Source organism: Etheostoma spectabile, chromosome 5, assembly GCF_008692095.1.
Source record: "Etheostoma spectabile isolate EspeVRDwgs_2016 chromosome 5, UIUC_Espe_1.0, whole genome shotgun sequence".
NCBI lineage: Eukaryota > Metazoa > Chordata > Actinopteri > Perciformes > Percidae > Etheostoma > Etheostoma spectabile.
This window is the reverse complement of record NC_045737.1, coordinates 32,877,658-32,905,341: the sequence shown is the minus strand read 5'-3', so window position 1 is coordinate 32,905,341 and position 27,684 is coordinate 32,877,658. Positions and strand designations below refer to the sequence as shown.

The window sequence follows — 27,684 nt, the reverse complement described above, 5'->3', positions numbered from 1 at the left end:
CAAGTCAAATGGTTTTCAATTTAGGATTAAACATATTTACAGCCAATCACATATTTTAAATTAATTTATTTGAGCCACCTCATGTGAAACACTTTATCATAACCATGGCCTGTTGACTGGTTTCATAGCAATAAAAGCTTAGATGTTAATGCTCTTGGAGGCATTTTTCACACTTTGTCGAGTATCATGGTGAACTTACCACTTTAACACAAAGGCACTTTGTGTCTGTTGTGATGTTAATAGTTTGCCGCTGTCAGCTAGAACTAGCCTCTCTTTTTTTTTTAGGTATATCAGAGCAGTCTTAGAATACTTTCAGAAATAAACTTTATTTTGAATAATTTAAAAATACAGGATGTGAAAAGCCAGAAACGCAACCAAGCCTACTTGTTACACAGTCTTGTAACACACTACGTGGGCTCCTAACCTTTAAAATGGCAGATTTTACAAGGTTATCTATATATGAAACAAAAAAAAACAATATATTGATTACATTTCTGGACTTTTGTTGCGTCTTTTCATGTGTGTACACATTTTAGAGGTCAGGTTCAGTGTAAGTTTCCAGGGTGACACACAGCATTCATCTCAGGCACTTCAGCCCCATAAACACTCTTTGATAGCTTTTAAAGCAGGAAGTGGCAGATTATCCCAATTTAAAACTACTGTATTGATTACTACTGTAACCTTAACCATCTTCTGATATGCCTCTCGTTGTTATAGGACAGAAATGAATGTCTGAAACACAGTCCCAGATTTATGGATGGCCAAAGCCACGACGTTTGCACCAGAATCATCCGTTTTCGGAGCAAAAAAGAAAAAAGGAGAGAAGAGTGTGTAGCTACTTTCTCTCCGCTCGTTCCAAAACCGTAGAGATGAAGTGTTCCTGCAGAATGTTCTTGTCCAGGTTCCTACCTGCAGCACAGAGTAGAGAGAAACGTGAACACACACACACAGACGTAGATATTGTATGTGTTAGTGTGTATATTTTATGGGTGTCTGATTTCCTAACAATCTCTAAAATATTTCCAAGGAATTTCCCTGGAAAGAAAAATGTAATTTGGTGCTATTTACAGATTAAACAGGGCCAAAGCTATGATACTGATATGTTGGAGTTTAGTTAGTTGTGTCGAGTTTAGTTGATTTAGTTGATTTCCAGGGAATCAGCCTTGAAATAAAAGCTTAATTGAAACCCAAGAAAATATTCATTTGTTATTCATTTATTAATGGAACCATTACTCTCTATTTTGTTTAATTGTATGTTTGCATGTTAACAAATTTCACATTTTTGCAGGTTCAGCTGACCTGCCGTCTTGAGTAAAAGAATCAAATGAACAGTGTCTCTATTTTACAAGTAATATGAACCAAATTGTATTTTCCGGGAAAATTCCTTTGACTTTCTTAGTAAATTGTGGACCCACAGCTATGATGCAGGTTTGCCACATATAACTTAAATAATCTATGCTAGAATGACAGAATTACTACTTAAAACTGTGAATTTGTCAATAAATGTTTTTGTACTACCTCTCCGTTAAGCGATCATTAACACAAAGACATTGTCAAAGAGAGCCATTTTGATCCATTTGATGCCACTCAATGAATTTGCTGCCTTCACATTGGTGCGTAAGAATTGTGTAAAGAAATAGAAGAAAGGTGTTTTTTTTCTGTTATTTTTTAAATTTAATTTTATTTATTATTATTTTTTATATTTTTTTATTTTATTTTATTTTAATTTCTTTTAATTTAATTTATTTATTTATTTATTTATTTATTTATTTATTTATTTTTTATTTATTTATTTATTATTATTTTTGTTTGTTTGTATGTCCTTTCCTCGGCATAAGGGTTTGTAGTGGGTAGGACAGGGTTAATAGAAAGATGTTACAATTTACACTGTAATGTTGCACTGTATATTGTACCTTCTTTAAAACAATAAAAATACTTAAAAAAAAAGAAAAAGAATCGTGTAATGATACACATGTGAAAGGTGTGTGTGTGTGTGTGTGTGTGTGTGTGTGTGTGTGTGTCTTGACCTATAAAGACCAGTCGGTTGATCCGCGGGCTCTCCCCCCAGAGCTGTGGAGTCTCATTCAGGTCATACAGCTCGTGGACCCCCTGCAGCATCACTTGGTGGGCTTTACCTGCAAATGATACTATGCCCTAAAAACACACACACGCGTCACAAGTCACGGGTGACACATTAACCAACACTGAATGAAGCGTTTGGAACTGATTAATGCAAGATAATAAAGTGGCAGTTATGGATCACTGTGGCCACCGCGGTGACTATTGTTCTTTACTGTACCTTTGACCGAATGACAGTCATGGGTCGCCCTTCTTTGTTTTTGAACATCTTTTCCCATAGGAGATCCTGAAACAGTGGGAAACGGGTGTTTACTTTACAAAGGACTGTATTGTGTTGGAGCTAATTAGTAATGGCAATGGGTATACGAACTGGAGATGTACCTGGATGAAGACGTTCAAGGCATCCTCAGAGAGATCTCCAGCCACCTCAAACGTCACGGTTAAAATACTCTGAGGGTGACATTAAATAGAATATGGATACTAGTGTTATCCATATATACAACAAATTAGACATTTTGTGGTGTTAGAAAATATTTGTCTTAACCCTCATGTTGTCCTCAGGTCAAATTGATCCGTTCTTTTTAACTACCCAATTGTAATTACTCAAAATAACATGATTGATTCCACACATTTGGCAAGTGCAAATCTCTTTTGCGGCGTCTTATTCAATTTTATAGCATTTGAAGAAAGAATTGAAGTGGTTTCCAAATAGTATTGAGTAAAAGTTGACATCTTCCAGTCTGTGATTGTCCATCAACATTCTTTCCTTTTATTTTAGTCTAAATAATTCCTAATTTCTGCTTTTCTAACTCAAACATTAGGTATGATTTCCTATAAATGAGGTGTATTGACCATAAATTCCAAAAGTATCTGTAAAACTAAAGTTAATAAGTTAGTGTTACGTAGTGTTGAAAACGTCAAAAAAACATTGAAAAAAGCGTCAAAAGGGTTGAAAAAAGGGATAAAAACGCCAGAATAAGTTAAAAACATCGATCAAAAGCCTCAACACAAGTGTGGATTTTGACGGGAAGACAAACAAGGGTTAAATTGTGATTAAAGACTTTCCACTCCCTAAAATACTGATTTATTTTCCTGATCCATTAACGTGTAAGCAGCATTTTAATATTGTGAAGATGGGGCTAATTTCAAGAACCTTGGGTAGTTTGTAACTGATCATATGTTTTATGTAGTTCAAATATTTTAAATTATTTAAGTACCTTGAATTGTACTTAAGTACAGTACTTGGATAAGAGAAGCTTTAATGTTTTGAGATTTCTATTTTCTGGGTGTTAGAAGGACTTACAGTTCACCAATGTGAACATTTAAAAAAAATACATATTTTCTGTTCACTGAAACCTGCCGAGTCATTATGAACGTTAAACAAAAGAAGAGTTTTTACGCCCCGCCTGATGACTCTGTCAAAAACCACAACTCCACTTGGCACCTCTATCTGCCTAAGTCCCCCTTTTTTCTCTCTCTCTCTCCCTCTCCCTCTCTCTCTCACACACACACACACACACACACACACACACACACACACACACACACACTTCCTTACAGCATTGAAAGGGCACTTTGTAGATATTTGGGGGTTTTGTGTTGGAGTGTTAAGGTCACACACTTCCTTGTCATTTGGTATAACAACAGAAAAACAGCATTCTCATTTACATGAAAAGAGCAACACAGGGAAGGGGGGGGGGATGGTCTCAGGGACGGTTGAGCTTCATGCGGGAAAGGGAACTTGGAGAAAACAGACAACAATGCCGTTATTTACCCACACAAACAACCCTCATCTCTCCTCATCCTGTGATAAAGGTCCACGGGTACAAAGCCTAAGATGAGGCCTAATTGCTGTGAGGAATCAGTTGGTCTAAAGCCTGATGATGACATCAAGACAAATGCTATGAGACTAATAAATATTTGTAATAATTTACATCTTCGTTGACAAGACCTTGACCTAATTGACAATGGGATATTGGTGATACACCGTTTCTTTTCTTACTAAATGAGAGGTTTCCCATTCATATTTGACATTTAACGGCTAATTAAACAATGGCAAATGGTGTGTATACTCCATTTTATGACATCTGGATTCAGTTCAAACATCTGTAAAACATGTAGCCAAGCCTCTAGCCAGTCTAGCCGACACAGTGTGCCCACTACTGAATGTCTATGATGCTGATGTGTACGACCGAGAATGGCTCTATTTACAGTGTGACAAGAAAACATCAAAAGCCTCAAGTCGATCCCAACAACAACAAAAAACCAGAGCAGGGAGGGAGTTTTCACTACAGTGTCACAGCCTGGGGGGGAATGCGAGCCTCAGGAGCACGCATCCCCTTTATCCTGTAGGAAATGATGTGTTGGAATAAATTAGCAAACAAAACAAGGAAATCTATAAGAGACGCATGGAGAAGTTGGGTATCGGCAGTTAGATAAAAGGAAGATGGAGACAGAGTTACCTTGTCAAGATGTGGTCTTGTATCTTTCACAAGTTGGAGCTTCTCTGCTAGACTTTGTAGAGGAGAGACATAAACATAACATTTTTTTTCACTTTCATCCAACATGATAGACATTTCTTTTGCACATTGGGTCATAATGGACTGAGCAGAGCTAAAACTTGGGATCAATTTTATAAATTTTGAACAAGCCGCCGTGACATGTCTGGATTTGATATTTTTACCACAGCTGCTGTCGCAAAGATCTTTTCTTTACGGTGCTGTATTACCGAGTTAGCATTACCGGGAGGTCTATGGTCGCGATGAATGTTTTGCTCAGAAACTCATTCATTTACAATCAGAACGTTTCATGAATCCCAAGGAAGTAGGCCGACACAAACACGCACTGAAAAGACATAAAACCGGGAGTTTAACGCAGGCTACTGACGTACAACCACATCATTGTGAAGTTATTTTATGAATGGAATAGACGTGTTACATGCCTGAGGGCCAATTTACGGTTTTGAAAAATTTGCAATCCCGTAATTTTCTCCATATTTTGAAAACCCGACCGCCGACTGTCACTCACTGGTTTTTAGTTGTTCTTCGTTTAATTTCCTTGTTTTCGGTGATGGGAATGCCCCAGTATCAGCCGTTACTACAACAGATACCTTCTCAAATTAAATTAAAATACAATTACGTCTATATAAAGTAATCTCCTGCTACATTTTACCTGGCTGGATATGCAGGTGTCACACTGAAATGTGTGACCCATCAGAATGTCAGAAGAAAATTTAGCAGACCCAGGCAAAGGCATTAATAAAAAAACTATGTAAAAATAGCGTTCTTTTCACTCTAAGGTCATTTATGATCATCAGATGAAACATAAAAAAATTACATAGTCACTTTAACGGCTGTGGTCCCACCATTTCTGCTTAATGCCAATATTTTCTGACATTCTTCTAATCTTTGCCCTTTTTTCTTGTAAATTGCTGGATCATTTGACTTCTTCAGGACTCAAAACCATGAAACAAAAGAGGAAACTTTTTATTTTGACTGAACTGGTCACACCGTTAGACATGAAGGTTGTACGGAACCAGTGACGGGGGCTCGCAACTAGATATTTCTCCATTTTTAGGGCGCACAAGCTAAAAGTAGGGAACCGTTGTTTTAAGCTGCAACTGGAGTTGTTTCTGGGATAAATATATTTTTTATATAATATAAAGGGAAAAGCCCCCAAAATAATCTTAAAAAATTACTATCTGAGGCAAAAAGATTACCTCCCTCTCTATCTATCTATCTATCTATCTATCTATCTATCTATCTATCTATACACACAATACACTGCATGCTGCATCAGTGCTTAATGACACAACTCTGAAGGGACTTGTAAAAACTTTAGGAATGACAATTAAATCCTACAAAACACCGACCACCACCCCCAAACAAACTATACAGCCCTTGTTGTCCCCATCAGACCTCCTTGACCCCCCCCCCCCCCCCCCCCCCCCTTCTCCCTGACCTCACAAGGAGGCTAAATGTTGTGTCCAGCAGCTTGAGCCATGCGTGCTGTTAGTACCACACAGGTGGAGCAGCGGGGGGCCGCTTCAAACAGCCAGCGTGGGATCGAGGGGAGGAGGGGCGTGGACTCTCAAAGGCAAGGGGGAATGGAGCTATCTGCGGGGACAAGGGGGACTCCTCGGGAGCCAGTGGACACACACAGCTCTAATCCTCTGCAGCTGGTCGCAGAGACACTGACCGAGGGCATGTAAGAGAGCTTTAACGCCGCGGCCCGTTTCATTCACATGAAAGGACGAACACTGACTCTATTCATGAGAATGACATTCTACAGGGGACACAATATGATGACCACCCTGCGGTGTAACAGGGGGACGCTCAATAAAAGAAGTTTGTTAATTAGAGAGAAACATGATGAGCAACAGTATCAAAGACTGCTGGGTACACAGTTCAGACAGACTATCGACAAAGGCCATCACCGCGGTCGAAATGGGTTCTTGATCTTTAACTGCAAGTTTTGTTATGGAACAGGATGGGTATTAAACATAACATCCGCGGGGACATTGGTATCAGCGTATACAGCATGTCAATCGAGACACTGCAGCGCAGAAATGCCCAAGATGTGTTCGAGGTCGTTTAAAAACAGTGTTGCCGTTAAATATTTTCCCCACTAGAGAGCAAGTGAAATGTCCTGCTCAGTTAATATTTTTTCTTCTTGTCACAAATATCAAATGTTACAGTAAATGCAGTATATCAATTAATATTTAAAAAATAAATAAGAAAGACCGTCAGGTGTTACAATTTATGTAAAACATTTGAAATTCCCAAATATTGATATAGGAATCCACCTCAAACAAACTGTAAAGGACATCCTATAATTCCACAGAGTGGACTATTCCGTCTTTACTGCTAGAAGACAGTGTCACCGTTACATCATTTGCTGCCAGACAGCATGGGGACATTTCAGTTAAATGTCCCACTCAGTACTTATCTTGGTCACACCTAAATTTCAGGGATCCTCAAAAATGTTTTACCCTCATGTTGTCCTCGGGTCAAATTGACCCGTTTTCCTATATCAGTGTTCTTTTTAATTCCCCAAAATAACATGATTGATTCCACACAACGCTCTTTGGCAAGTACAAATCTCTACTTTCATTCATTTTGGGGCGTCTTCTTCAATTTTATAGCATTTGAAAAACAAATGGAAGTGGTTTTGAAATAGTACTGTATAAAAGTTGATATATTCCTGTGATTCTGTGATTATCCAACAACAATGTTAGTCAAAATAATTCCTAATTTCTGCTTTTCTAACCCAAACATTAGGTATGATTTCCTAAAAATGAGGTTCATTGACCATAAATTCCAAAAATAACTGTAAATCTAAAGTTAATAAGTTAGTGTTATGTAGTGTTAAAAAAGTCAGAAAAAGTCAGAAACATTGGAAAAAAGTGTTGAAAAAAAGGGACAAAATCATAAGAAAAGTTAAAAACATCGATTAAAAAGCATCAACAAGTGTTGATTTTCAATTATGATGGGAAGACAACACAAGGGTTAAGTGAAAAATATCAGCTGATAGATCTTTCTTTTTTTTATTATTATTTTTTCCCTCTCAAATATCAATATTGGTATAAGGCTTAAAAAATTTGTTTTTTAAATTGAAGCTTCTTGGCAGTTCCATACATAATTCCTTTCTGAATAAGACATTTTGAGTACATGAAACTTAACGGCCCTAAACCTGTAACCATATTCTGTTACTACTTTTGGACTTTTTATGATTGGAATATTTACAGATATGTACGAATGAACTTTTCTAGATCCAGTGCCTATGTATTTAGTTTAGGATCCTAATTAGATCACATAAACAGGACAAAACCAACTCACTTTGCTCCATCCTTACTGTCAAAGGAATGCAGATCCAGCACTTCAGAGAGATCCACCCTGTGGGAGAAGACCGCTGATTATGAGTTGGCTGAAACTAACATTAAGGGTAACAGAGTGAACCGGCTCAAGCGAAAAGTCGTGGCAATGTTTTTCCGATTAACCCCTCACTGCACGGTGTCTTTCATCTGTTCACCCTGGTCTGAACTCTGTGGGGGGGGGGCCGCAAAGCAGATCCAAAACACACCCGAACCTTTGATTCACACTGCGTGTGTTAGCCAGATGCAACCTGGGTCCGATAACACGCAACATGCCAACGCAGGGTGCGCATATACGCACACATTTACACGCACGCACATAAGCAACCACGTCGGCTTAAAGACCCAGGGTCAAAGAGCAAAGACTTGTGGGTAACTGAACACCATTGAGTGTGTATTCAGGGTGCAGCAGTTAGCGTATGTGTGTTGTGGGTTACTCTTGAGCAATGTCACGCCTGGACGACTCTATCTTTGATATAAAGATCAGAGCAGGAGCAGCACGTGGAGTTCATCAGCACACTATCCAAAGCAGGGAACCTGGTACAAAGCTACGTACACAACAACAATAAAGAACTCTTTTTGTTCCGGAAAAAAAAAACGTACCTTGACCTCTGGCATTCTAGAATCTTGACAAGACCATTTACAGACCTGAAGTGAGAGGAAAAAGATTTAACACATTGGACCTTCTACCCTATCACTCTAAAACTTGACCTGTTTAAGGAGACCAATGTACTGTTGTCCCAAAGTTACACATTCGCAACTCAAGAGTAAGATAACATAGATAAAAAGATGAATACTGCTAGTCGAAAGGAGATGAGAAGCAGTAAAAGTGTGAAGCTGACCTGACCGCCTCTCGTATTTGAGCCAGTTCCTCCTCATTGACCAGGTCCGTCTTGTTGATTATGGTCAGGTCAGCGACAGCAATCTGCCTAAAAGATTAAACATTAAATACAACATTATGTTTATGTGTCAAGTGACACAATTTGCACAAACCAATCAACAGGGACAGGGATTTTTTTTTTTTTTTTACCAAGAATCACAATAAATTTCATTACAGTGCAATATTTATTTATTATTGATACTTAACCATTTAATGTCATTACAGTGCAATATTTAACACTCAGGACTTTTGATACACCACACTATATTTTTGCATAATGTGTATACAAACCCTCTATCTTTCTTTTGTTACTCAGAGTTCGGTAATCCGTTCCTAGACAAAGATCAGATTGTGACATATTCGTGCACAAAAGTTGTAATGAAATGTTGTGTCTACTGAGGTTTTTATTGTGTAGTCATTAAGTGCTTAAGCCTTCAACATGCTGATTATATTTATTATTGATACTTAACCATTCAATGTTATTACAGTGCAATATTTAATACTCAGGACTTTTGATACACCACACTATATTTTTGCATAATGTGTATACAAGCCCTCTATCTTTCTACTATTTTATATATGTATATAGTTGCTTTCAGGACTGTGCACCACATTCCCATCTCTATTTTTTCCGGCACTACTTACATCATATATTTTAATATTTTTTATATTTTGTGTTGACACAGGGGGTTGCTCAAATCTCATTGCACAGTTACTGCACTTGTGTATAATGACAATAAAGGCATTCTATTCTATTCTGTTAAATTGTTTGTTTTTTTGGTCTAAAAACATTGAACATACTTGTAACGAGGTGTAGTGTAGTTTAGGGGTTTTCATGGGGGGGGGGGCAGTGAGCGGTACGTGTCAATCTCAAATGGGAGCTGAGCAGTTTAGTTCAGAGGTGTAAACACAAACAAAAGGCCAAGAATGCAAAGGGTCATGCAACTGGTCTTTCTTCATCAGTGTATTTGTTCAACAACAACAGCACACAGCTGCTGGAAGAGACCAACAGAGAGGCGCCCGGGGAGGGAGGCAGACACGGACAACAGCATGTTATGAGACTCAGTGGGGGGGGACTGTAGTCTTAAAGGAATATTTCAGTATTTTGGGAAAAGCGCTTCTTGCCGATGAAACACCATGCTCATAAAAAGCTACAACCAGCAGCCAGTTATCTTAGCTTAGCACAAAGACTGGAAACGGGGGGGGGGGGTAGACCGGCTTTGTCCAATGGTAACAAAACCCACCAACCAAAACCTCTAAAGACTAATAATTTACATTGTTTGTTTAATCCATAAAAAAAAATGTAGTATTTTTTCATGAAAGAAAGCAAATAGCTGTATTTCCCAAATTGTTTTTTTTTAACCCTCATATTGTCCTTGGGTCAAATTGACCCATTTTTCTCATCATTATTCTTTTCATCTACCCAACTGTAATTACCCAAAATATGATTGATTGATTGATTGATTGATTGATTGATTGATTGATTGATTGATTGATTGATTGAACGCTCTTTGGCAAGTACAAATCTCTACTTTCATTAATTTTGGGGTGTCATATTCAAATTTATAGCATTTGAGAAAAAAAAAAATGAAGTGGTTTTGAAATAGTATTGAGTAAAAGTTGACATATTCCAGTCTGTGATTATCATCAACATCCATTCCTTTAATTTTAGTCAAAAGGATTCTTGATGATGCTTTTCTAACTCAAACGTTAGGTGTAATTTCCTGTAAATGAGGTCAACCATAAATTCAAAAGTAAAGCTCAAGTTAATAAGTTAGTGTTACGTAGTGTTGAAAACGTTGAAAAAAGCGTCAAGTGTTGAAAAAAGGGACAAATATGTAAACAAAAAGCGTACAAAAAAAGTTTTAATTTTTGATGGGAAGACAACACGAGGGTTAAACCATCAGCAAACATACCTGGCTGCTTCATTGACGAGTCCATCTGCTTTTTCCTCTGTAAGTTGCTGCATAAAGATAAAAATAACTTAAACAAGCAACCCAAAAATGAAAGGAAAACAAAGGATTTAAAGTGCAAAATGTGCTCAAGCTGATAGATTTCCAACTCAAAACAAACTCTTTAAAAAAAATTGTAATATGTGCGATTTGTTTTTGCCACAGCCCAAAACAAAATGTGACAGATAAATTGGTAAAAGAGAGGCCTGTCTATCATCTAAGTGACTTTCTCAACACATGAATCCACAAGAGATCGCTTTTTCATTTTCTGCTCGCGTCTCGTGCTCGCACCTGGGATGCAGGCGGTGCTTTCCAAAACAGTTTAAGATGTAATAACAGACCGAGTGGGAGGTGTTAATCCGGATCGTGACCCCTGAGTGTCAATCTGACATTCATCTGTCACTGTATGCGTCACCCCCGCTTCATTTCTGAAGGAATATGTGACAAAAATGTATTAAAGAGACAAAGGCCTTTCAGGGGGTGGTGTGAGGCCAATCCGAGTCAACTTGAAACCCCTCAGACAGAGGGATGTGTTATGGGACAGATGAGGGGAAATGCAGGTGAGTGAATGTGACAGTCCTATTACAACGGTCACATCTCTGGAATCAATTCCTCTTTCTTATTCTTTACTTATTCTCTCATTCCTTCTGTCAGTATTTCCTTCATCTTGCTTCTGTCCAATGAGAAGACGGAGCAGCGCCTATGGGCCATGAAATGTGTCACCTCACTGAGTATGACACCTTCAAATTAGAGCCCATTATCTGGGTGTCACTTGTCCTGTTCCTTTTATATACCACAGGGAGGGCAGGATGTATGTGTGTGCGTGTGTGTGTGTGTGTGCGTGTGTGTGTGTGAGTGTGTGTCTTACTATTCACTGAGGGTTTACGAACAATCTCACAAGTTTAACAGTTTATTTTGGATTTAAAGTCCCATTAAGCATAATGTATTTAAAGATGATGCACAGGTGCAAATACTGCTGATGTTTTAATGTTTGGCAACAAGATTGTTAGGGCTGCAACTTATGATACATTACTAAATATGTTTTTGATCAATGGATCAATCAAGGAGCTTATAAGAATTGCAAAAAGTGCATTTCCAAATGTCCAAAGCAACAACTTAAAGTGCTTGTTATGTCTGGCTAACAGTCCATTATATTTGATTTACAGAGATATTAGAAGCTATAAAAAAATGTGGTTTAATGTTCTAAAAATAGGAATCTTCTTAAATATCTTTTTAGCACATACCTGCAGTCCGTACTTGGCGTCAATGACTGTGACGATGCCTAAGATGGACAAAATCAAAATTTGACAAATGAAATGTCGTGCTACAACTCGTGATCAAGCTGGTCTGAATTGCCTTTTGGTAAATACTTTTGTCAGTTTGTCTGAACCACTTTCTCTCGGAGTTACCTGATGTCCACTTTTGGCGTGCTAGCCTGTCACAACAGAGCGGACAGCTGAGTATTTAGCGTGAGGTGCGAGACACCGTTCATGCAAGCACACACACACACACACACACACACACACTGACCAGTAAAACAGATACACAAACAAGAAAATGTCACCCAAGACAGAAGAAATGTCTCTTCAACATTAGACTATAGTTGGAGCTGTTACAGCTTCCAAATTAAAAAAAATATTTTATTGTACATTTTTATCAAAAGCACCCTAAGTGACTAGTCTCAGACCAGTGAGAAGTTCTGTTTGACGCACTAGTCAAACACATTAAGCCCAAAGAGTATTCCTACCGCCAATTCAATTGCAAGATGGACAAAGACACAAATCCCTCGGGGGGAGGAGGAAATATGGCGAAGAGGACAGAACACACACACCTGGACTCACATAAATACCTGGACACTTGACTCAACACTGACACTTGACTGATAATTCATGGTAAACGTCTTTTTATAGCCCACGATTTGTATTGTTATTACTGTTATCTTTATACTGTCTTTTCTTTTTCTCTCTATACTGTATTCTTCTTGCTAAAACTGACGCTGGAAATTCCAATTTCCTTGAAGAAGTCTAAATGTCTTACCGTCCAAATAGATATCACTGCCGAGCTCTGCGTCAACCCAGAACATGGAGGCCACGGCGCCTGCCAGAGGATATGAACATGTGTGTTATGAAAGTCATACACACATACAAATACAAAGTTTTCAAAAAGTCACATAGGAAATGTTGAAGTAAACAGATGCTATGTTTTTCCTTTTTGTCTTTTACCCCCTTTCAACATAACAGAGAAATCCAAGCGTACAAATGCAGTCCCCTGGCATGTATTACTGAAGCTGAAATCAGTATTTTTTGGGCATTTTCACTTTTATCTCCTGCTGGTACATTTGGGTTGTTTCTATTTTCCTGTGAACGTGGTTATTATAAGACCCTATGTTACCATGGAAGCCACAGCTTGTTCACAAAATGCACTTTTGTCACGCTGCCAAGCGAGAATAAGAAAGCTTTGTAAATATTAGATGGACGCGTAATGAAAACACTGTTTTTGAGTGGCATGTTTCACATAACTCATCCAACCTCTTCCGGAATGGAAGGGGAGAATCCCCCCGGGAGCCTTTATGATTGACAGCACCGCCAGGGCCAATGACAGACCTGTCCTGGTCGATAACAAGGCTGTCTCAGCCAATGACATGGCAGAGGAGTTAGGACAGTCCCGGTCTGAGCGTGCTCTGTTGCTCCTGCCTGCGAAGCCGTGTGGCGTGTGTCTGCACATGCCGCTACCTCCTGACACCTGTCACTAAGTGACACACCCCGATCGTCACAGCACCCCCCCCCATAATGGTCTAACATTGGTTTTCTGATTTAAAGCTGGACAGCTAGCTTTTTTTGGGATTCCTGGATGAAAATAGGCTTTTTGGATGCTCCCTCCACTGCAACACTAGTCCGGTCCTCAGAATTATAATTATAAATGTTTCACTTCTGCTGTAGGCTTGAAAAAATATCTGCCGGGGTTTAATCGTGATTAAGAAAAAGGCATTGCTTGATCCATTGGTCATCCCGAAATATTATGTCAGGAATGTCTTTCTGAGTTACATAAAAAGACAAAACAGTCTATAAGCAGATACAGGATTAAGTAAAAAATAAATGTACTTATATATATATATATTTTATATATATATATATATATATATATATATAAGTACATTTATTTTTTGTATTTTTGGATATGTATGAGTTATATTATGCACTCTACAGAGTGCATAATATAACTCATACATATCTTTTCCTACAAATTATGTCAACTAATTAAATTCAGTTTTCATATTCACCACTCAGTATCAACACGGCTATCCAGTGAGTCCTGGGTACATTGATTAAAAACAAAACACTGATTTCCATACAGTATGTCAGACTTGACCACCTGTAGACTAGTTTGCTCCCTTGTAGACCTGTCTGATCCCAGATAGTGTCACCATAATACTGAAGGCTGCTCTTGAACGTAGCATTTTTGCATGATTTTCAGTGAAATGCTGTATGGATCCCTCTCAGAAGTCTTTATTGCCGATCTTGTGTGATCATGGGAGGGGGTAGTGGGGTGATGATGATGCCTTGAAATAGGCCTGTGAGGTATGGGTGAGCAATGTGATTCAAGGACTTCAGTAGTTACTTTATTTCTGTCCACCATGTTAGCAATGCCAGCCATTTGCAGAAGTTGGTCAATCTCTATGTGGAATATGGCCTGTCATGAGAAGTTCAGCTCTGTTAATTAGAAGTTGAATCTGGTGTGACCCTGTTTAATGACTCTGCAGTGGTATTGGCATCCAAACATAATCATTGCGTTTCTTGCATAAAATAGATTTTGCTGTTTGCCAGCCGACTGTCAAATGTACTGTATGTCTGTGTGTATGTGTGTATGTGTGTCTGTCTACATGCTCCCCAGGCCAGAACTAAAAAAAAAAGCGGCCTACCTAACAATCAAATGCATGTTAATATGATAAGACTTCAATGTGTGGTACCTGGATCAGCTAGGCCAGTGGTTTCTAGCAGGATGTAGTCAAACTTTCCTTTCTTCTCCATCAAGTTCTCGATGGCTTTGAGACCATTGTCCCTGATCAATTAAGGAACATCCACTAATGATTAAAAATGGTGATGGACAAAGCAATAAGTTGAACCTTTAATTTCTGTTTTAATTACCCCTCCAACAACTAATGGGATTTAGTTACTTTACGTACTTGACGGAGCAGCAGAGGCAGCCGTTTCTCAGTTCCAGCCACTCCTCGTACAGCTCTCCAGCCTGGCTCACTGCGAGGGACTTCTCAAGGGCGCTGCCTGCACGTGGAGGATGAAGAAGGAAGAGAAATCAGAATATACCTGACCGACTCTGCAATATCTACCAAAAATGCTGTATTGCTGTATATTTGCAATATGAGTAAAGATTTCAACATAATATGTATGCATGTATGTATGTATATATATATGTAGTGTATATATACACTATTGGTCAAAGGTTTAGGGTCATTTACAAATTTCCATACCACTCCATTATAGACAGAACACTAGCTGATTTGAGTGGGTTGCTGATCTTTATTGCAATTTTTACAATGCCCATTATCAGCAACCATTGATCCAATGTTCCAAAGGCACATTTTGTTCACTAATCTGATATCATAATGTATATAATCATAATGTAATCTGAAAACTGCTGCCCTGGTTAAAAAAAACAATGCAATTGATCTCAGCTGGTATTCTGACTAATGGAGTGCATTGGAAATGTCTAAGTGACCCCAAACTTTTAACCGGTAGTGTATATATAAAAAGAGGTTTTTGGACCACTACAACAAATTCTAACAAAAAAACAGCACTGGCCAAACCAGCTGAGGCATAACTAACATTAATGTAAACTGTAAAAAAAGGATGTACTATTCAAATAATCGCTAAGTCCAATGCAAATACGACATCCGCTGTAGCACAGCTTGTAGAAAAACTCTGGATGCATAGTAAACATCACATATCTATGAGCTTCTTTCAGTTTTAGGCAAAGTTGCTACTGTGCTGCTCTCTTGTGGAAAGCTGAGGAAACAACACAAGATTATAAGATTATAACGCATAGCCTGGAGCATCTACTACTCATTTTGATTCCTCTGAAGGACATTATATTAGTTTACCCTCTCCAAATTCATTGAGTATGACAGCAATCCGCTTTTTGTGTTGTTCTGTCAAGATATAGTTCAGCAGTGTAGTCTTTCCAGCACCTATAAAGAAACAAACACATGATGAGGATTGTTTTTATTAAATTGATCATTAGGTGAACAATACCATGGTCCTGGACCAGAGCAGCTTTTGGGTCTGATGAGGATGGGCTGACAAGTGTCTAGACTATAACCTCCTCCATAAGCTCATTAAAGCAGTGAGTAATACATAGTCTCTCACCGAGGTAGCCTGTGATGATGGTGACGGGTATCTGCTCTGCAGGAAGACCAGACGGGGCGTCGATGGGCACCAACTCTGGGCAGTCGTCTTCCTCCTCCATCACCATGCCATCCATACTAGAAATGTCAACAGGGCCACACGCTGGATCTGAGACATCAGTACAGAAACACACTGGAGGCATCAATGTATTGAGTAGAATTACACAAAGATCACAGTAAATCAAATTTGTTCCAAAAGCGTCAAATACAGGGTCTAAAATGAGCACCATGTACCTGCCAAATGGTGGTAAAATAGGCAGGTGGCTGGTAGATTTGCGTCACTCACCAGCCAAAAAATTTGAATCTATTGAGTGGCTGGTAAAATGTGAACATTCCATTTGGTTGGTGGACAAACAAAAATTATTTTGGACCCTGTGCATATCACAAATGTCAGATGATGAGGATAGTATAGGCAACGTCGCTTTTTATAAATACAGTACAAGCTAACGTGCTCGCCAGGAAGTTCTCTTGGTGTTCTAATACTGTCAAAATATTATATATATATAATTATGTTATTTGCACATATCTGTAAAAATTTCTACTTATAGTAATATCCACCGGTATATTATATTCAGTACATTTCTAGCTGTAAATCTTGCTCACAATACTTGTTCTCTATATTTTACATTCATAGGACAAACCCATCTGTAAAATTCTGTTTATAATAGTATTCATTTCTATATTTATTCAGTACATATCCATGCCCTGCACTTATGGAACCATTGTATATCCTGCACTTACTGCTATTGCACTTCTGGTTAGACCTAAACTGCATTTCGTTGCCTTGTACCTGTACCTGTGTAATGACAATAAAGTTGAATCCAATCTAATCTAATCTAACCTCCCAAACCCTGAGTTCATAAAGGCAAGCTTCAATAAACTGCGGGTTGCTTATAATGATTTCTTGCGCTTTCTACTCAGGAAACCTACTGTAGGTGGTGTAGTGCAAGTGAATTGTTTTGTCAAGCAGGAGTTATTACATCATCTGATCTGATGTATACATGTATTAGTCACCTGAACTCTTCTTGTAACTGTTTTTCCATCTGATTGACCCAAAGTTCAGTGCTTTGCGATACCAGTCCCCCTTTTGGGATTACTGGTACAGCTGTCTTGTTTAATCGGTGTCTGTCTTGTGTATCTGTATCTTTTTTGTTGTTGTTGTTCTATGGACCATGAGTCTAAAAAGAAAGGCTATCTATCTATCTATCTATCTATCTATCTATCTAAGCAGTTGCACATTTTTGTATTCCCAACTTCTATATATTCAAATATTTGTTCATGTATTTTATCCTATTATTATTTCATGTACTGTAAGTTGCATGTATGTAGTATTTCATTTATATTTATATTCTGTGCTGTGTGACTGATTTTGCTGCTGTAACACTAATTTCCCATTCACTGAGATGAATATCTATCTATCTATCTATCTATCTATCTATATAGCTTACTATGATATTTAGTCGGATTACTAAATTCAGGAATGATTTGTCAGTCCTAAAGATGTTTGTGAAAATTCAGCAAATAAACAAAAAAACACCCAAAGAATGTAAATGAATAGCCTCACCTCCCTCGCCCCAGTTATTGCCAGCTGGTGGAAGTGTGTAATGTTATTTTCAGAATGAGTTCTTCCAAATAACGTGACCGGATCAAAGCACCACGTCAGCAAAACAAACACACACACTTTCCTTTATTTACAACGGCTATAAACAACTTACCTAACTGATGCTCTTGAACATGCAGATGCTCAAAGTTTTCCCCAAAAATCTTCTCTTCTGCACTGTTGTCGCTTTACGTTTTGACAGCGTGCGACACTGTATAGAGTCCGTTCGCATCCTGACACGGCAACAATGGTTCCGCTGTCGTTCCCAGTAGTCCGGACTAGAGTGCGGATCGGGCCGGATTTTTCTGTCCGAGCCCGGCCCGCGTCCGACAGAGCAGGAACCGAACCCGACCCGAGCCCGACAGGCATTAAGATATTTATGTCCGAGCCCGACACAGTTAAAATCGCATTTGTTTCTCATACTAATGACACATGTACGTTTGTTTGTGTGGAAAGCAGCTTTCATTAAGCAATTGTAGGAAGGCATTGGGAAACCTTCCATTGAACAGAACCAACAGGTCCATCACTATCGGCCTTGACAACTATGTAGAAACACTTCCACACAGCTGACTTTCCTTCGTTTTCAATAGTTTTTAAATCTCCTGCGGCCAACTTCTTTTTTTCTTTTCTTCCATCGTTGCGCTGCCACATGTAGCTTAATACGCACGTCTTTCGTTGTCACAGCTAGTTTAACAAACCTCCGCACACAGGAAGACGGATGTTAGGGTAATATTTGACATTTATTTTAATCCAAAAACGAACATTTGCATCAGGTGGAACAGGCCCATTGGTTACCTACATAATAAGCTGTTTTAAATTCAAAATGTTCAATGCCTTACCGCGCTGATGTGACCGAGCCCGACCCGAACCCGAGCATCCTTTCTAAAAATCTGTTCGAACCCGGCCCGGCCCGTCGGGTCCCGTCGGGCTCGGGTCGGGTATCCATCCTCTAGTCCGGGCCATGGACCATAGACATTTGAAAGTATTCCACACACACACACACATACACACACACACACAAACACACACACACACAAAATTACACCAAACTTAAAACAAGATAATGTGCGAGTATCATTTTTGTTTTTCTGTAAAAAAAAAAAAAAAAAAAAAACTATGCAACGTCAGTCTCGTTATTATCATTATTAATGTCACTTAAAGTAACCACATTGACTGTATATATATTAACGGTCTATGGTTGACCACAGACTTTGTGGTAAAATGGCAGTAATAGGATTTAGGAATCCAAAAAGTAAAGCTGGGGGGGGGGGGGATTGGGGGTGGATGGGTCGTCTACACAAGTGAATAAATAAATCAACATGAAATTACATTGAAAACAGAATGAGCGAAGACATTTGAAAATATTGCGCGCGCGCACACACACACACACACACACACACGCACACACACACGCACACACACACGCACACACACACACACACAACTGCTGTTTCTCAGAGCGGACTAATCTCGATGTGATTACAAGTCTCAACCACAAGAGGGCAAAATAAACCAGTGTATGACAGAGATGGTCACACGGGAAATGTAGGCCGTTGGAAGTAGCCTACTTCACGTCAACAAAAATGTATTACATTTCTGCAACGCTTTTAAGATTGTGGATATTATAGTCACACTATTATGTTACAGTTTGTTGCAGTATGTTTTTTATGGCAAAAAAAGTACAAATTATCAGGACCACTCCCTAACAATAAACACAACACACGCACAACACACACACACACACACACACACACCAACAACACACAATAGTTATACTACAATATGGCATTTTTTTGGGATTAGACCTTAGTTTGGGCCATGCATAATATGGTGGCTATGCACTGAGTCTGTGTAAATAAAAATAAAAATAATGGGGAACTTTCCACAAGATCATCTCTCAATCGAAATCAAACCAGCTGTGATGAAGTATGTGTGTGTGTGTGTGTGTGTTGGGGGTGGGTTTTTTAATTCCAAAGGCCAAGGGAACTTTGTCAGGATGCATAGTATCCTGGATCCATGAAATAACTGGCCTTCAAAAATAAAAATGTGCCTGCCTCTATGGGAATTTAACATAGAGGTGGGAGGTGTGTGTACTTATGCCCCCTTGTATTTTAAGGAAGAACATTTATTTATTTATTTACAATACATTATTCATTCACAAAGAAAATGGGTGTTCTTAAAAGGTTGGATTTTCCAAAATGTTTTGAATTAAGTCATTAAGATCAATGAAGATGTTTTTTTATTTCTCCTTATAATCAACTTTAGCATAGGTGTGCAAACCTTTTCAAGCCACTGTGTGCACTGCCAGTCATTAGACACCCACCTACCTGGAAATAACCTGGCCATAGGAAGAGATCGAAGCCACTGGTATCAAGACAGGGAAGCTCCTCACAATGCATGGAGGGTTTCACCCCAAGTCCAGCACACTGAGACCATACACCAAGCAGAAGCAGGGTGACAGAGGACCAGTGAGCATCAGAGTCCCCATCCAGGATGAAACTACAAAAATTAGTACATCAGGAAGATGGCCAAGAGGCAGGGGGAGAGGAGCAACCATCATGGAAGGACAAGCCCCTGCATGGCATGTACCACAACAGATAGAAAAAGTGGCTAATACCGAGGAATCCTACCAGTGGCTAGAAAATACTGGTCTGAAAGATAGCACTGAGGTCATAATCATGGCACCACAAGAACATGCTCTGAGCACACGATCCATAGAGGCCAGGATCTACAATACCATACCCAACCCCAAGACCCCACGTGCAGGGCAGGCTGTGTGTGCCCCTGAGACATCAAATGCAGGCAGGTAAGGCATACCTGGAACGCCATAACCAAGTGGCCGGCATAGTGTACGGGAACATCTGTGTCGAGTATGGGCTGGAAGTCCCAAAGGCGAAGTGGGAGGATTTGGATTTGGGTTTGGAACCTTCAAACATGGCAGAGAATGACAGAGCTAAAATCATGCTGGACTTCAAGATCCAGACGTATAACCGGACATCACCGTGGTCGACAAACAGCAGAACAAGGCAGTTGTGATAGAGATAGCTGTCCCAGGGGCTCAGAGAGGAGCTAGGACAGGGTGATACAGTATAAATACAGTAAATAAATCAGTTGCGTTGTTTTTTTAACCAGGGCAGCAGTTTTCAGATTACATCATGGGCTTACACAATTGCAAAAGTGTTCTCCAATGTTTTCTAAGTTAGTTTTTTAAATGATATCAGAATAGTAGACAGAATGTGCCTTTGGAACAATGGGTGAATGGTTGCTGACAATGGGCAATGTAGATATCGCATTAAAGTGGTGTTCTTGTGACCTTAAACTTTTGACCAGTAGTGTGTGTGTGTGTGTGTGTGTGTGTGTGTGTGTGTCTATATGTATATTAAAATTGGTGAGTTAAATATTGTTCAAAGGTTTATTACACGCTTGTTTCAACTTCCTCTCCTGAAACTTTCCAAGCATGGTCCATATTTTGTTCTGATATTTTATTCCTATTATTATTATTTCATGTATACTGTATGTATGTATGTATATTTTTTACTAGTATCTCATTTATATTTACATTCTGTGTTGTGGGACTAACGTACGTGTGCTGCTGTAACACCGTAATTTCCCATTTTTTGGGATCAATACATATCTATCTATCTATCTATCTATCTATCCATCTATCTATCTATCTATCTATCTATCTATCTATCTATCCATCCATCTATCTATCTATCTATCTATCTATCTATCTATCTATCTATCTATCTATCTATCTATCTATCTATCATAGCCCTACCTATCCTCAACAGATTGAACAAGACATGCCAAGGGTGCACTTCTTTTCTTTGAGCAGAGTTTAATGTGAGTAACCTATGGCTTAGAATTATATAAGTATTTCCTGTCTTTCTCAATACCACAGCACGTATTACATTACCCCCGCCGAAATGTCTGACTTCACCAGTAAAACCTGTATTTCAGACTCCACGCCACCAGGTTGGAGCGCAGGTTAAATGGTTAAAAATGTGTATTGTCTTAAAGCCCAAGATGGGAAAACCCTGATAACATCACAGGGTTGTTTTCTTACACTTTAGAAAACTCCCCACACGCCCATGTGTGAGAATGACATGCACATCTGTAAAACGATGAATACACTGGTCACCTTAACGTGTAAAATTGGTGGATCTCAAAAATATGTTTTTCTCGTTGTTATTTCCCTGGATGCTTGATCTTCACCGTGCAGAATGACCATGTGCAGGTTGACACTGGCCGGCGTTTTCACTTTGTCTTCTGAAGGGGGGGGCGGGGGGGGGGGGGGGGGGGGGGGGGGAGGTTCTCTGTAATCACCTCAGAAGTTTAAGACATGTACTGGTAAAGCAATATTTTAACCAGTAAGCCAATTTATTACTAGTAAGCCAATCATGGTCCAATGTGCAACTCACACGAGTGTTAGCCTGTGTGAAAATGTGAAACCTCCAGTGCACACTCACTGAGATGGGACGTTTGAGTGAAGTAGGACACATCTGTTTTGGTGGGCTAGTTTTTTCTAACAGCGTCGCTGACTAGGGGTATGTTTTTTGAAGTGAACATTAGCATTTTCTTCAACTTTGAATTTTCAATGAGAGAGTAGATGTATGCCTGATTTTAAGACGTTTTAACGAGGCAATTGAAGTTATTTTTTGAATTGTTTTTGCAAGCAGGGTAAGTTTATGTCTTAACACTTGATTTTTTTTGGTTCCCATTTTAATATTAGGAATTCAATCGTAGCCTACTCATCAGAAGTTGGACTTGGTTTCTCTCTCACTTAAACCATCTAGTGGGTTAGATAACTATCAGTGCAGTATATAATCTATGTGACACCTCCTGTTGTCCCCGGGTCAAATTTGACCCCTTTAAAAAAAGGCTATATCTTAAATATGGGTTTCTTATTAACCAAATTACCACAAAAAATGGGTTGTTTTGTGCAAAATTCAATTGATCACTTTCTTTCCTGACTAAACTCATCTGTACATTCCTCTGATCTTGACTATCAGTCAAAATAATTCATAATTTCTGCTTTTTTAACTCAAATATTAGGTACAATTCCATACAATTGAGGGTTATTGACCATGAATAGAGTACTGTAAAACTAGTGGTAGTAAGATGGTGTTAGTGAAAAGTCAAAAAAAGTCTGAAAAAGAATTTGACTTTTTTTCTTCAAAGGGACAAAAAAGTCACATTTGTTTGTGTCCCTTTAAAAAAAAAAAGTCACATTTTCGTCCCTTTTTGACCCGGGAAGACAACACAAGGGTTAATATGTGGTATGTAGGCTGCTATATATGCATTTACTGTAAACTGCTTTGGCAACAACATGCTTTCTTTGTTCATGCCAATAAAGCAGAATTTAATTGAATTGAGAGAGAGAGAGAGAGAGAGCGAGAGAGAGAGAGAGAGAGAGAGAGAGAGAGAGAGAATAACTGAGACTGCTTGTTAAGTAAACCCTTATTAAGCTTATCTCGGCAGTGAGGGAGAGCGCGTGTCCAGACTGTCCCATCATCCCCTCCCGCCAATCGCGCCTCTGTCGCTCGCGCGCTCTCTCTCTCTCTCTCTCTCTCTCTCTCTCTCTCTCGCTCTCTCTCTCTCTATCTACGGGACGCATGGCGCATGACGGGACTGCTGTAATCAAATGCGGAAGTTTCCACCCAGGAAAGCGTCTGCCGTTGTCACAGCGAAGATGAGCGTTGATGTGACAGTTGAGCTGTAGCGGGGAGAAGAAGCGGCGCGTAGGGAGCAGCGAGGCGGCGAGAGACCGCAGGAAAACAACTGAGCCGACGCCGCTCAACTGGACTTCAGACTCGCATACATGGCTTCTCTGAACAGCGCCGAGCGACGGGCTTTCGCTCTTAAAATCAACAGGTAAAATGTCTGTAGGTTAGTTCTGGTTGTTTTGCTGTCAAGGTTAGTTTTAGGCGTGAATGTGAACTCTTGGTACCTCCCCGGGGATACGGGCACGAGCTCTGTCTTGACAGCTCGAGGGGTTTCCACACTGGGACAGGCAGCCACATGTTACGAATATTAATGATGCAGGTTAGTTCACTCTGTCCCGGAGAAAAGACAGCCTGGAGGAAAATAATTTGTAACTTTCCCATAAGGAATATTGAAGTACTTCTGGTAACAGTGACATTCAGATACATTGTCTCTCGTGTTGGCTCGTTATTTGCATAAACTCAGAAGTGGAGACACTACGCAGACTGCACTGACTTGACCAATGTGTATTTTATCAGTCATTTCCTCCTCGTGAGGATGCTGATTCTATATCTAGTGTTTGTTATATTTTGTTATACGATCATTTCCTGTGCTAAGGTCTGTCCTTAGAGCTGCTATAAATGAGTGAGGGATGTGGTCATAGTTCCTGCTGTTACAATGGCCAGGTGTGGAGGAAGTATGTACATGGAAGTCTATTGTGTGCCATGCCTTGTCTGTAGTAGGACTCATTCAAACCAATGCACTAATAAGATACTTCCTATTATTACAATGCACCAGCATATACAGCTTCTCCAGTACAGAGTGGCTTTTTGGATAACATATGTGTTGTTGCAGCAGTTTAACTGTGCATGGTGGTTCATTCCCGTTGTGGAGGTGGAGAGATTAGTTTTGATCTAATTTAGGATGGTGCATGATGAGGAGGCAAATTGTTTACCCTCACATTTATTTTCATCGACAAAAGGCACTGCTTCAATCCCCTTTGATTATCTTTTTACAGTACATCTAAAACTTTGTAACTTGGATGAGAATTAATATTCAAATGAGAAATAAATTATTTTCTTACACATGGGATTTTAATGAATCGCCACTAATGCAGTCATGCAAAAATGTTTCTGAAAGGGGTTTAAAGTAGGGCTCCAATCTTTTCATCTGCTAGCTATTTACATGATTATGTGTTTTGGCTATACAATTTAAGAATACAGTGGAGAAAAAAAAATCAGAATGTCCTAGTACTCAAGATGACGTTTGACGTTTGAAATTGTCCAACAGCAGTCTAACAACTGTTAAATTTACAATTATAGAAAGCAGAGAAAGTCAGCAAATCCTCACATTTGAAAAGCTAACACCAGCAAATATAGGATTTAAGAGGTTAATCGATAATCTAAAATTTGCTAATTGATGTCTGATAGTTTCAGCTCAATTCCAATTGGTTTTTAATGTTTTCTTTTGTGAGTGTAAAATCCTCCATCCACGTCAACAGTGAATGCACCGTTCTCTTGTTTTTACTACCAAAGAGAAAGCCTGGATCTGTGCTGTGCTGTGCTGTGCTGTGCTGTGCTGAGCTCAGCTGCTGAGAGATGTGAGGGATCTTGGGTCACAGCGTGAATCGAGTGATGAGCCAGCGGAGGGGTTAGAGGATGCTGTGCTGTAGTAAAGCATGATGTTGTGAAATGTGTGGTTGCAAAACAGCACAGCCAGTAAGTGATGACGCAAGAGACACAATTCACATTAGTTGACAGTGATTTATCATACTCTTGTTAGTTGTAGTGAGGTTTGTTTTTAACATAAATCGTTTTTTAAATTGTCAGCTCAGCAACATTGAATTAAAAATATGTAATGTACGGCACATGTTGGGTACAGAAATAATGTCAAAACCTCATGGAAATGGACCTTAAGTTGGACTCAGATGTGGGTCATTTTGGGACCAATACCAGGTAAGTTATTAACAAAAACAGAGAATCATTGCTTTGACATGTGTGATTATTTTTAAGCATTTTTGACTTTATTATGATATTGGACAGTTGAAAAATGACAGGAAATGAAGGGAGAGAGAGGAGGGATGATATACAACAAAGGTCCCATGGGCAGACCCGCTGACATTGTGATTACATCTTCCCCGTCTTAAAACACCTAGGCCACTAGAACAGCATACGTGGGTCAAACAAACTGCAAGTTTTGTCTATGAGGGGAAACAACCTAGATAATCATGGCAACAAAAGCCAGACACAAACAAACCGCAGGGACAAAGAGGAACAGTGGTCACAATTTGAAACTAAAGTATACAGTATGTTGCAGGATGAAAAAACTGTTAATTCCTACACAAACTAATATATCATATTTGTAGAGGTGTTAATTCAGGGGTTAATAAGGAATGTTGTTTCATCCACCCCTAAATATTCTATACGTGCTTACGAGTGGTTCCTCTGTCTATCAGGATGGAGTGTAAAGGAAATCCTGCACACTGTGGACACTATGTCGCTATGGTTTCACTTCGTTTTTTATTTTTTTGTTGTTGGTCATGGCAGTTTTAAATCAGGAAATGTGTGTTTCTTTATTAGCACATTAAAAGGGGAATGGAAAAGAGCTGTGAGAATATGTCAGTCAAAAATGCAAAACATAGTAGTGCAGCACAGAAGATCGAAGGTAGCTGAACATGTTACTTAATAGCATATGGTAACAGTTGTGGGGACAGCTGTGGACGTGGGGCCTCTGTTGTTCAATACTCTTTAGTGGCAGGGGTGTCCGGATTGAGTTACATCTGATTTCCTGTGGGCTCAGGTTAATGACATCTGTTAAGCCTTATGGCTGTTGGTGGGCCACTGAGTGACGACTGGGTTCCACAAAAGACACATGTAGCTTCCCAAAGAACCTTTAATAAATGACTTGCCCTGTGGTTAAAGCATTCAAACTCCGCTATAAGTTGTGTTAAAAGTATCCTTCTGTCACTTTTTTGTTGTTGCTTGGAGCTGCTGTGACCCCAGTCTTGGTAAATGACTGCTGTGTTTGTGCGTGCCTCCCTCTGACAGGAAGCTGTGCAGTGATGATGCTGATAGCAGTAAGACCCATTAAGTCTGGAGACATATGATAGTATGAGACACACAGTGAGGGCATCCCTTTGGTCTCTTTTCCTCCTCTTGGCATGTTCACCACTCTGTTTTCCTGTGTTTCTTTTTGGCTCAGCTGAGGGAGAAATTACTTATTTGAGCAAGCAGAAGGGAAAAGCTAAAGGAGCCACCCACCTCTAGTGGCTTGACTTAAAGGAGAATATTTGTTTTTTAAACATGTTTTTACATTAATCTTGATTGTCAAAAGTCAGATATGGGCAAAATTGCTGAACATTCTTGCAAAGCTCCCAGGTGTTTATGTGGGCTCCAATTTTTGTGAGTTTTAGCATATACTGAAGCCGTCAAAAAGTGTTAAAACCAATTAGGGGGCACCACTCCCAAGCCTAAATGTGAATTCAGATGAATGAGTTTAATATTCTGCACATGGCTGCAAAATTTTGAAAGTTTTTGTGGATCCTAAAACCCCCAAAGAAGTCTTGGTAAAGTAAAAGATTTTGCACAAAAATCGCCATATTGTAAATTTTTTAGATTTTTTTCTTCTAAAAATAGCTTGATAGAGTTCCAGATGATACGCATGTTCCCTCAGAAGTTACTATGATAAATTATTACTTTTGTTGAATTCAGGGTGCACGTCAGGGGCGCTATGGAGCCCCCTGGCAACACCCGAGACCAATCCCTACAGAAATTTGTGATTTTCCATAGGTATGACATTTTTGTGAGTTTTACCGGCATGCTAACACCCTCAAAAATGAGAGAGACGGTGCGGAATAGTCATAATCCTTACAAAAACAATAGGTTCCTTGCACTTTGTGCTACGACACCGTTGGTGCCTTTGCACTTCAGTGCTCGGGCCCTAATTCAAATTTCTGTGCAACATGAACAGGGCCCTAACAGGACAACAAGATGCGTTTTCAACTCAGACATTGTTTAAATTTACCTACCCTGGTCCCTGTCTGTTAAGAGGCAAAAAGACACTCTAAATCTTGCCGTTTTAGCTCAGTGGAAGCTCGTCCACGTAGCTGCAGCTACTCCGTGTTTCAGGTCGGGGTTTTTTCAGTTGAAAGTACACTCATATTTACAATGATCAAGA

At 39.4% G+C, this 27,684-nt stretch overlaps 2 protein-coding genes across 4 annotated transcripts in view; one reads left to right on the top strand and one right to left on the bottom strand.

Annotated features, from left to right (window-relative positions):
* Positions 1-310: 310 nt before the first annotated feature.
* cbwd (COBW domain containing) lies at positions 311-18,079 on the bottom strand. Of its 2 annotated transcripts, none has more exons than XM_032515190.1 (16): positions 17,918-18,079; positions 16,165-16,311; positions 15,900-15,986; positions 14,967-15,063; positions 14,751-14,842; positions 12,821-12,880; positions 12,028-12,065; positions 10,748-10,794; positions 8,794-8,880; positions 8,555-8,599; positions 7,917-7,973; positions 4,542-4,593; positions 2,461-2,529; positions 2,300-2,365; positions 2,028-2,154; positions 311-909 (listed from the first exon to the last, which is right to left on the bottom strand). In XM_032515190.1, the coding sequence occupies exons 2-16, from the start codon at positions 16,277-16,279 to the stop codon at positions 836-838; spliced, it is 1,113 nt and encodes a 370-aa protein (XP_032371081.1). In that variant the 5' UTR covers positions 16,280-16,311; positions 17,918-18,079; the 3' UTR covers positions 311-835. The 2 variants fall into 2 exon arrangements, with proteins under 2 accessions (XP_032371081.1, XP_032371080.1); XM_032515189.1 differs by having other exon boundaries at positions 16,165-16,314; positions 17,918-18,070.
* A 5,331-nt stretch (positions 18,080-23,410) lies between these two features.
* dock8 (dedicator of cytokinesis 8) overlaps positions 23,411-27,684 on the top strand; it is a 60,821-nt gene continuing 56,547 nt past the window's right edge. For both annotated transcript variants that reach the window (XM_032515187.1, XM_032515185.1), the window contains exon 1: positions 23,411-23,679. In XM_032515187.1, the coding sequence (XP_032371078.1) occupies positions 23,627-23,679 (53 nt within the window). In that variant the 5' untranslated portion in view covers positions 23,411-23,626. The remainder of the gene's footprint in view (positions 23,680-27,684) is intronic.

What these genes read in the sequence shown, in the direction of transcription:
- cbwd (XM_032515190.1), bottom strand. Translation starts at nt 16,279, where the DNA reads ATGGATGGCATGGTGATGGAGGAGGAAGACGACTGCCCAGAGTTGGTG. An exon ending in CACTGGCCTAGCTGATCCAG is followed by an intron (nt 12,881 to 14,750) that starts GTACCACACATT and finishes ATCCTCTGGCAG; the next exon opens with GCGCCGTGGCCTCCATGTTC. An exon ending in CAGTGATATCTATTTGGACG is followed by an intron (nt 12,066 to 12,820) that starts GTAAGACATTTA and finishes TGTCCATCTTAG; the next exon opens with GCATCGTCACAGTCATTGAC.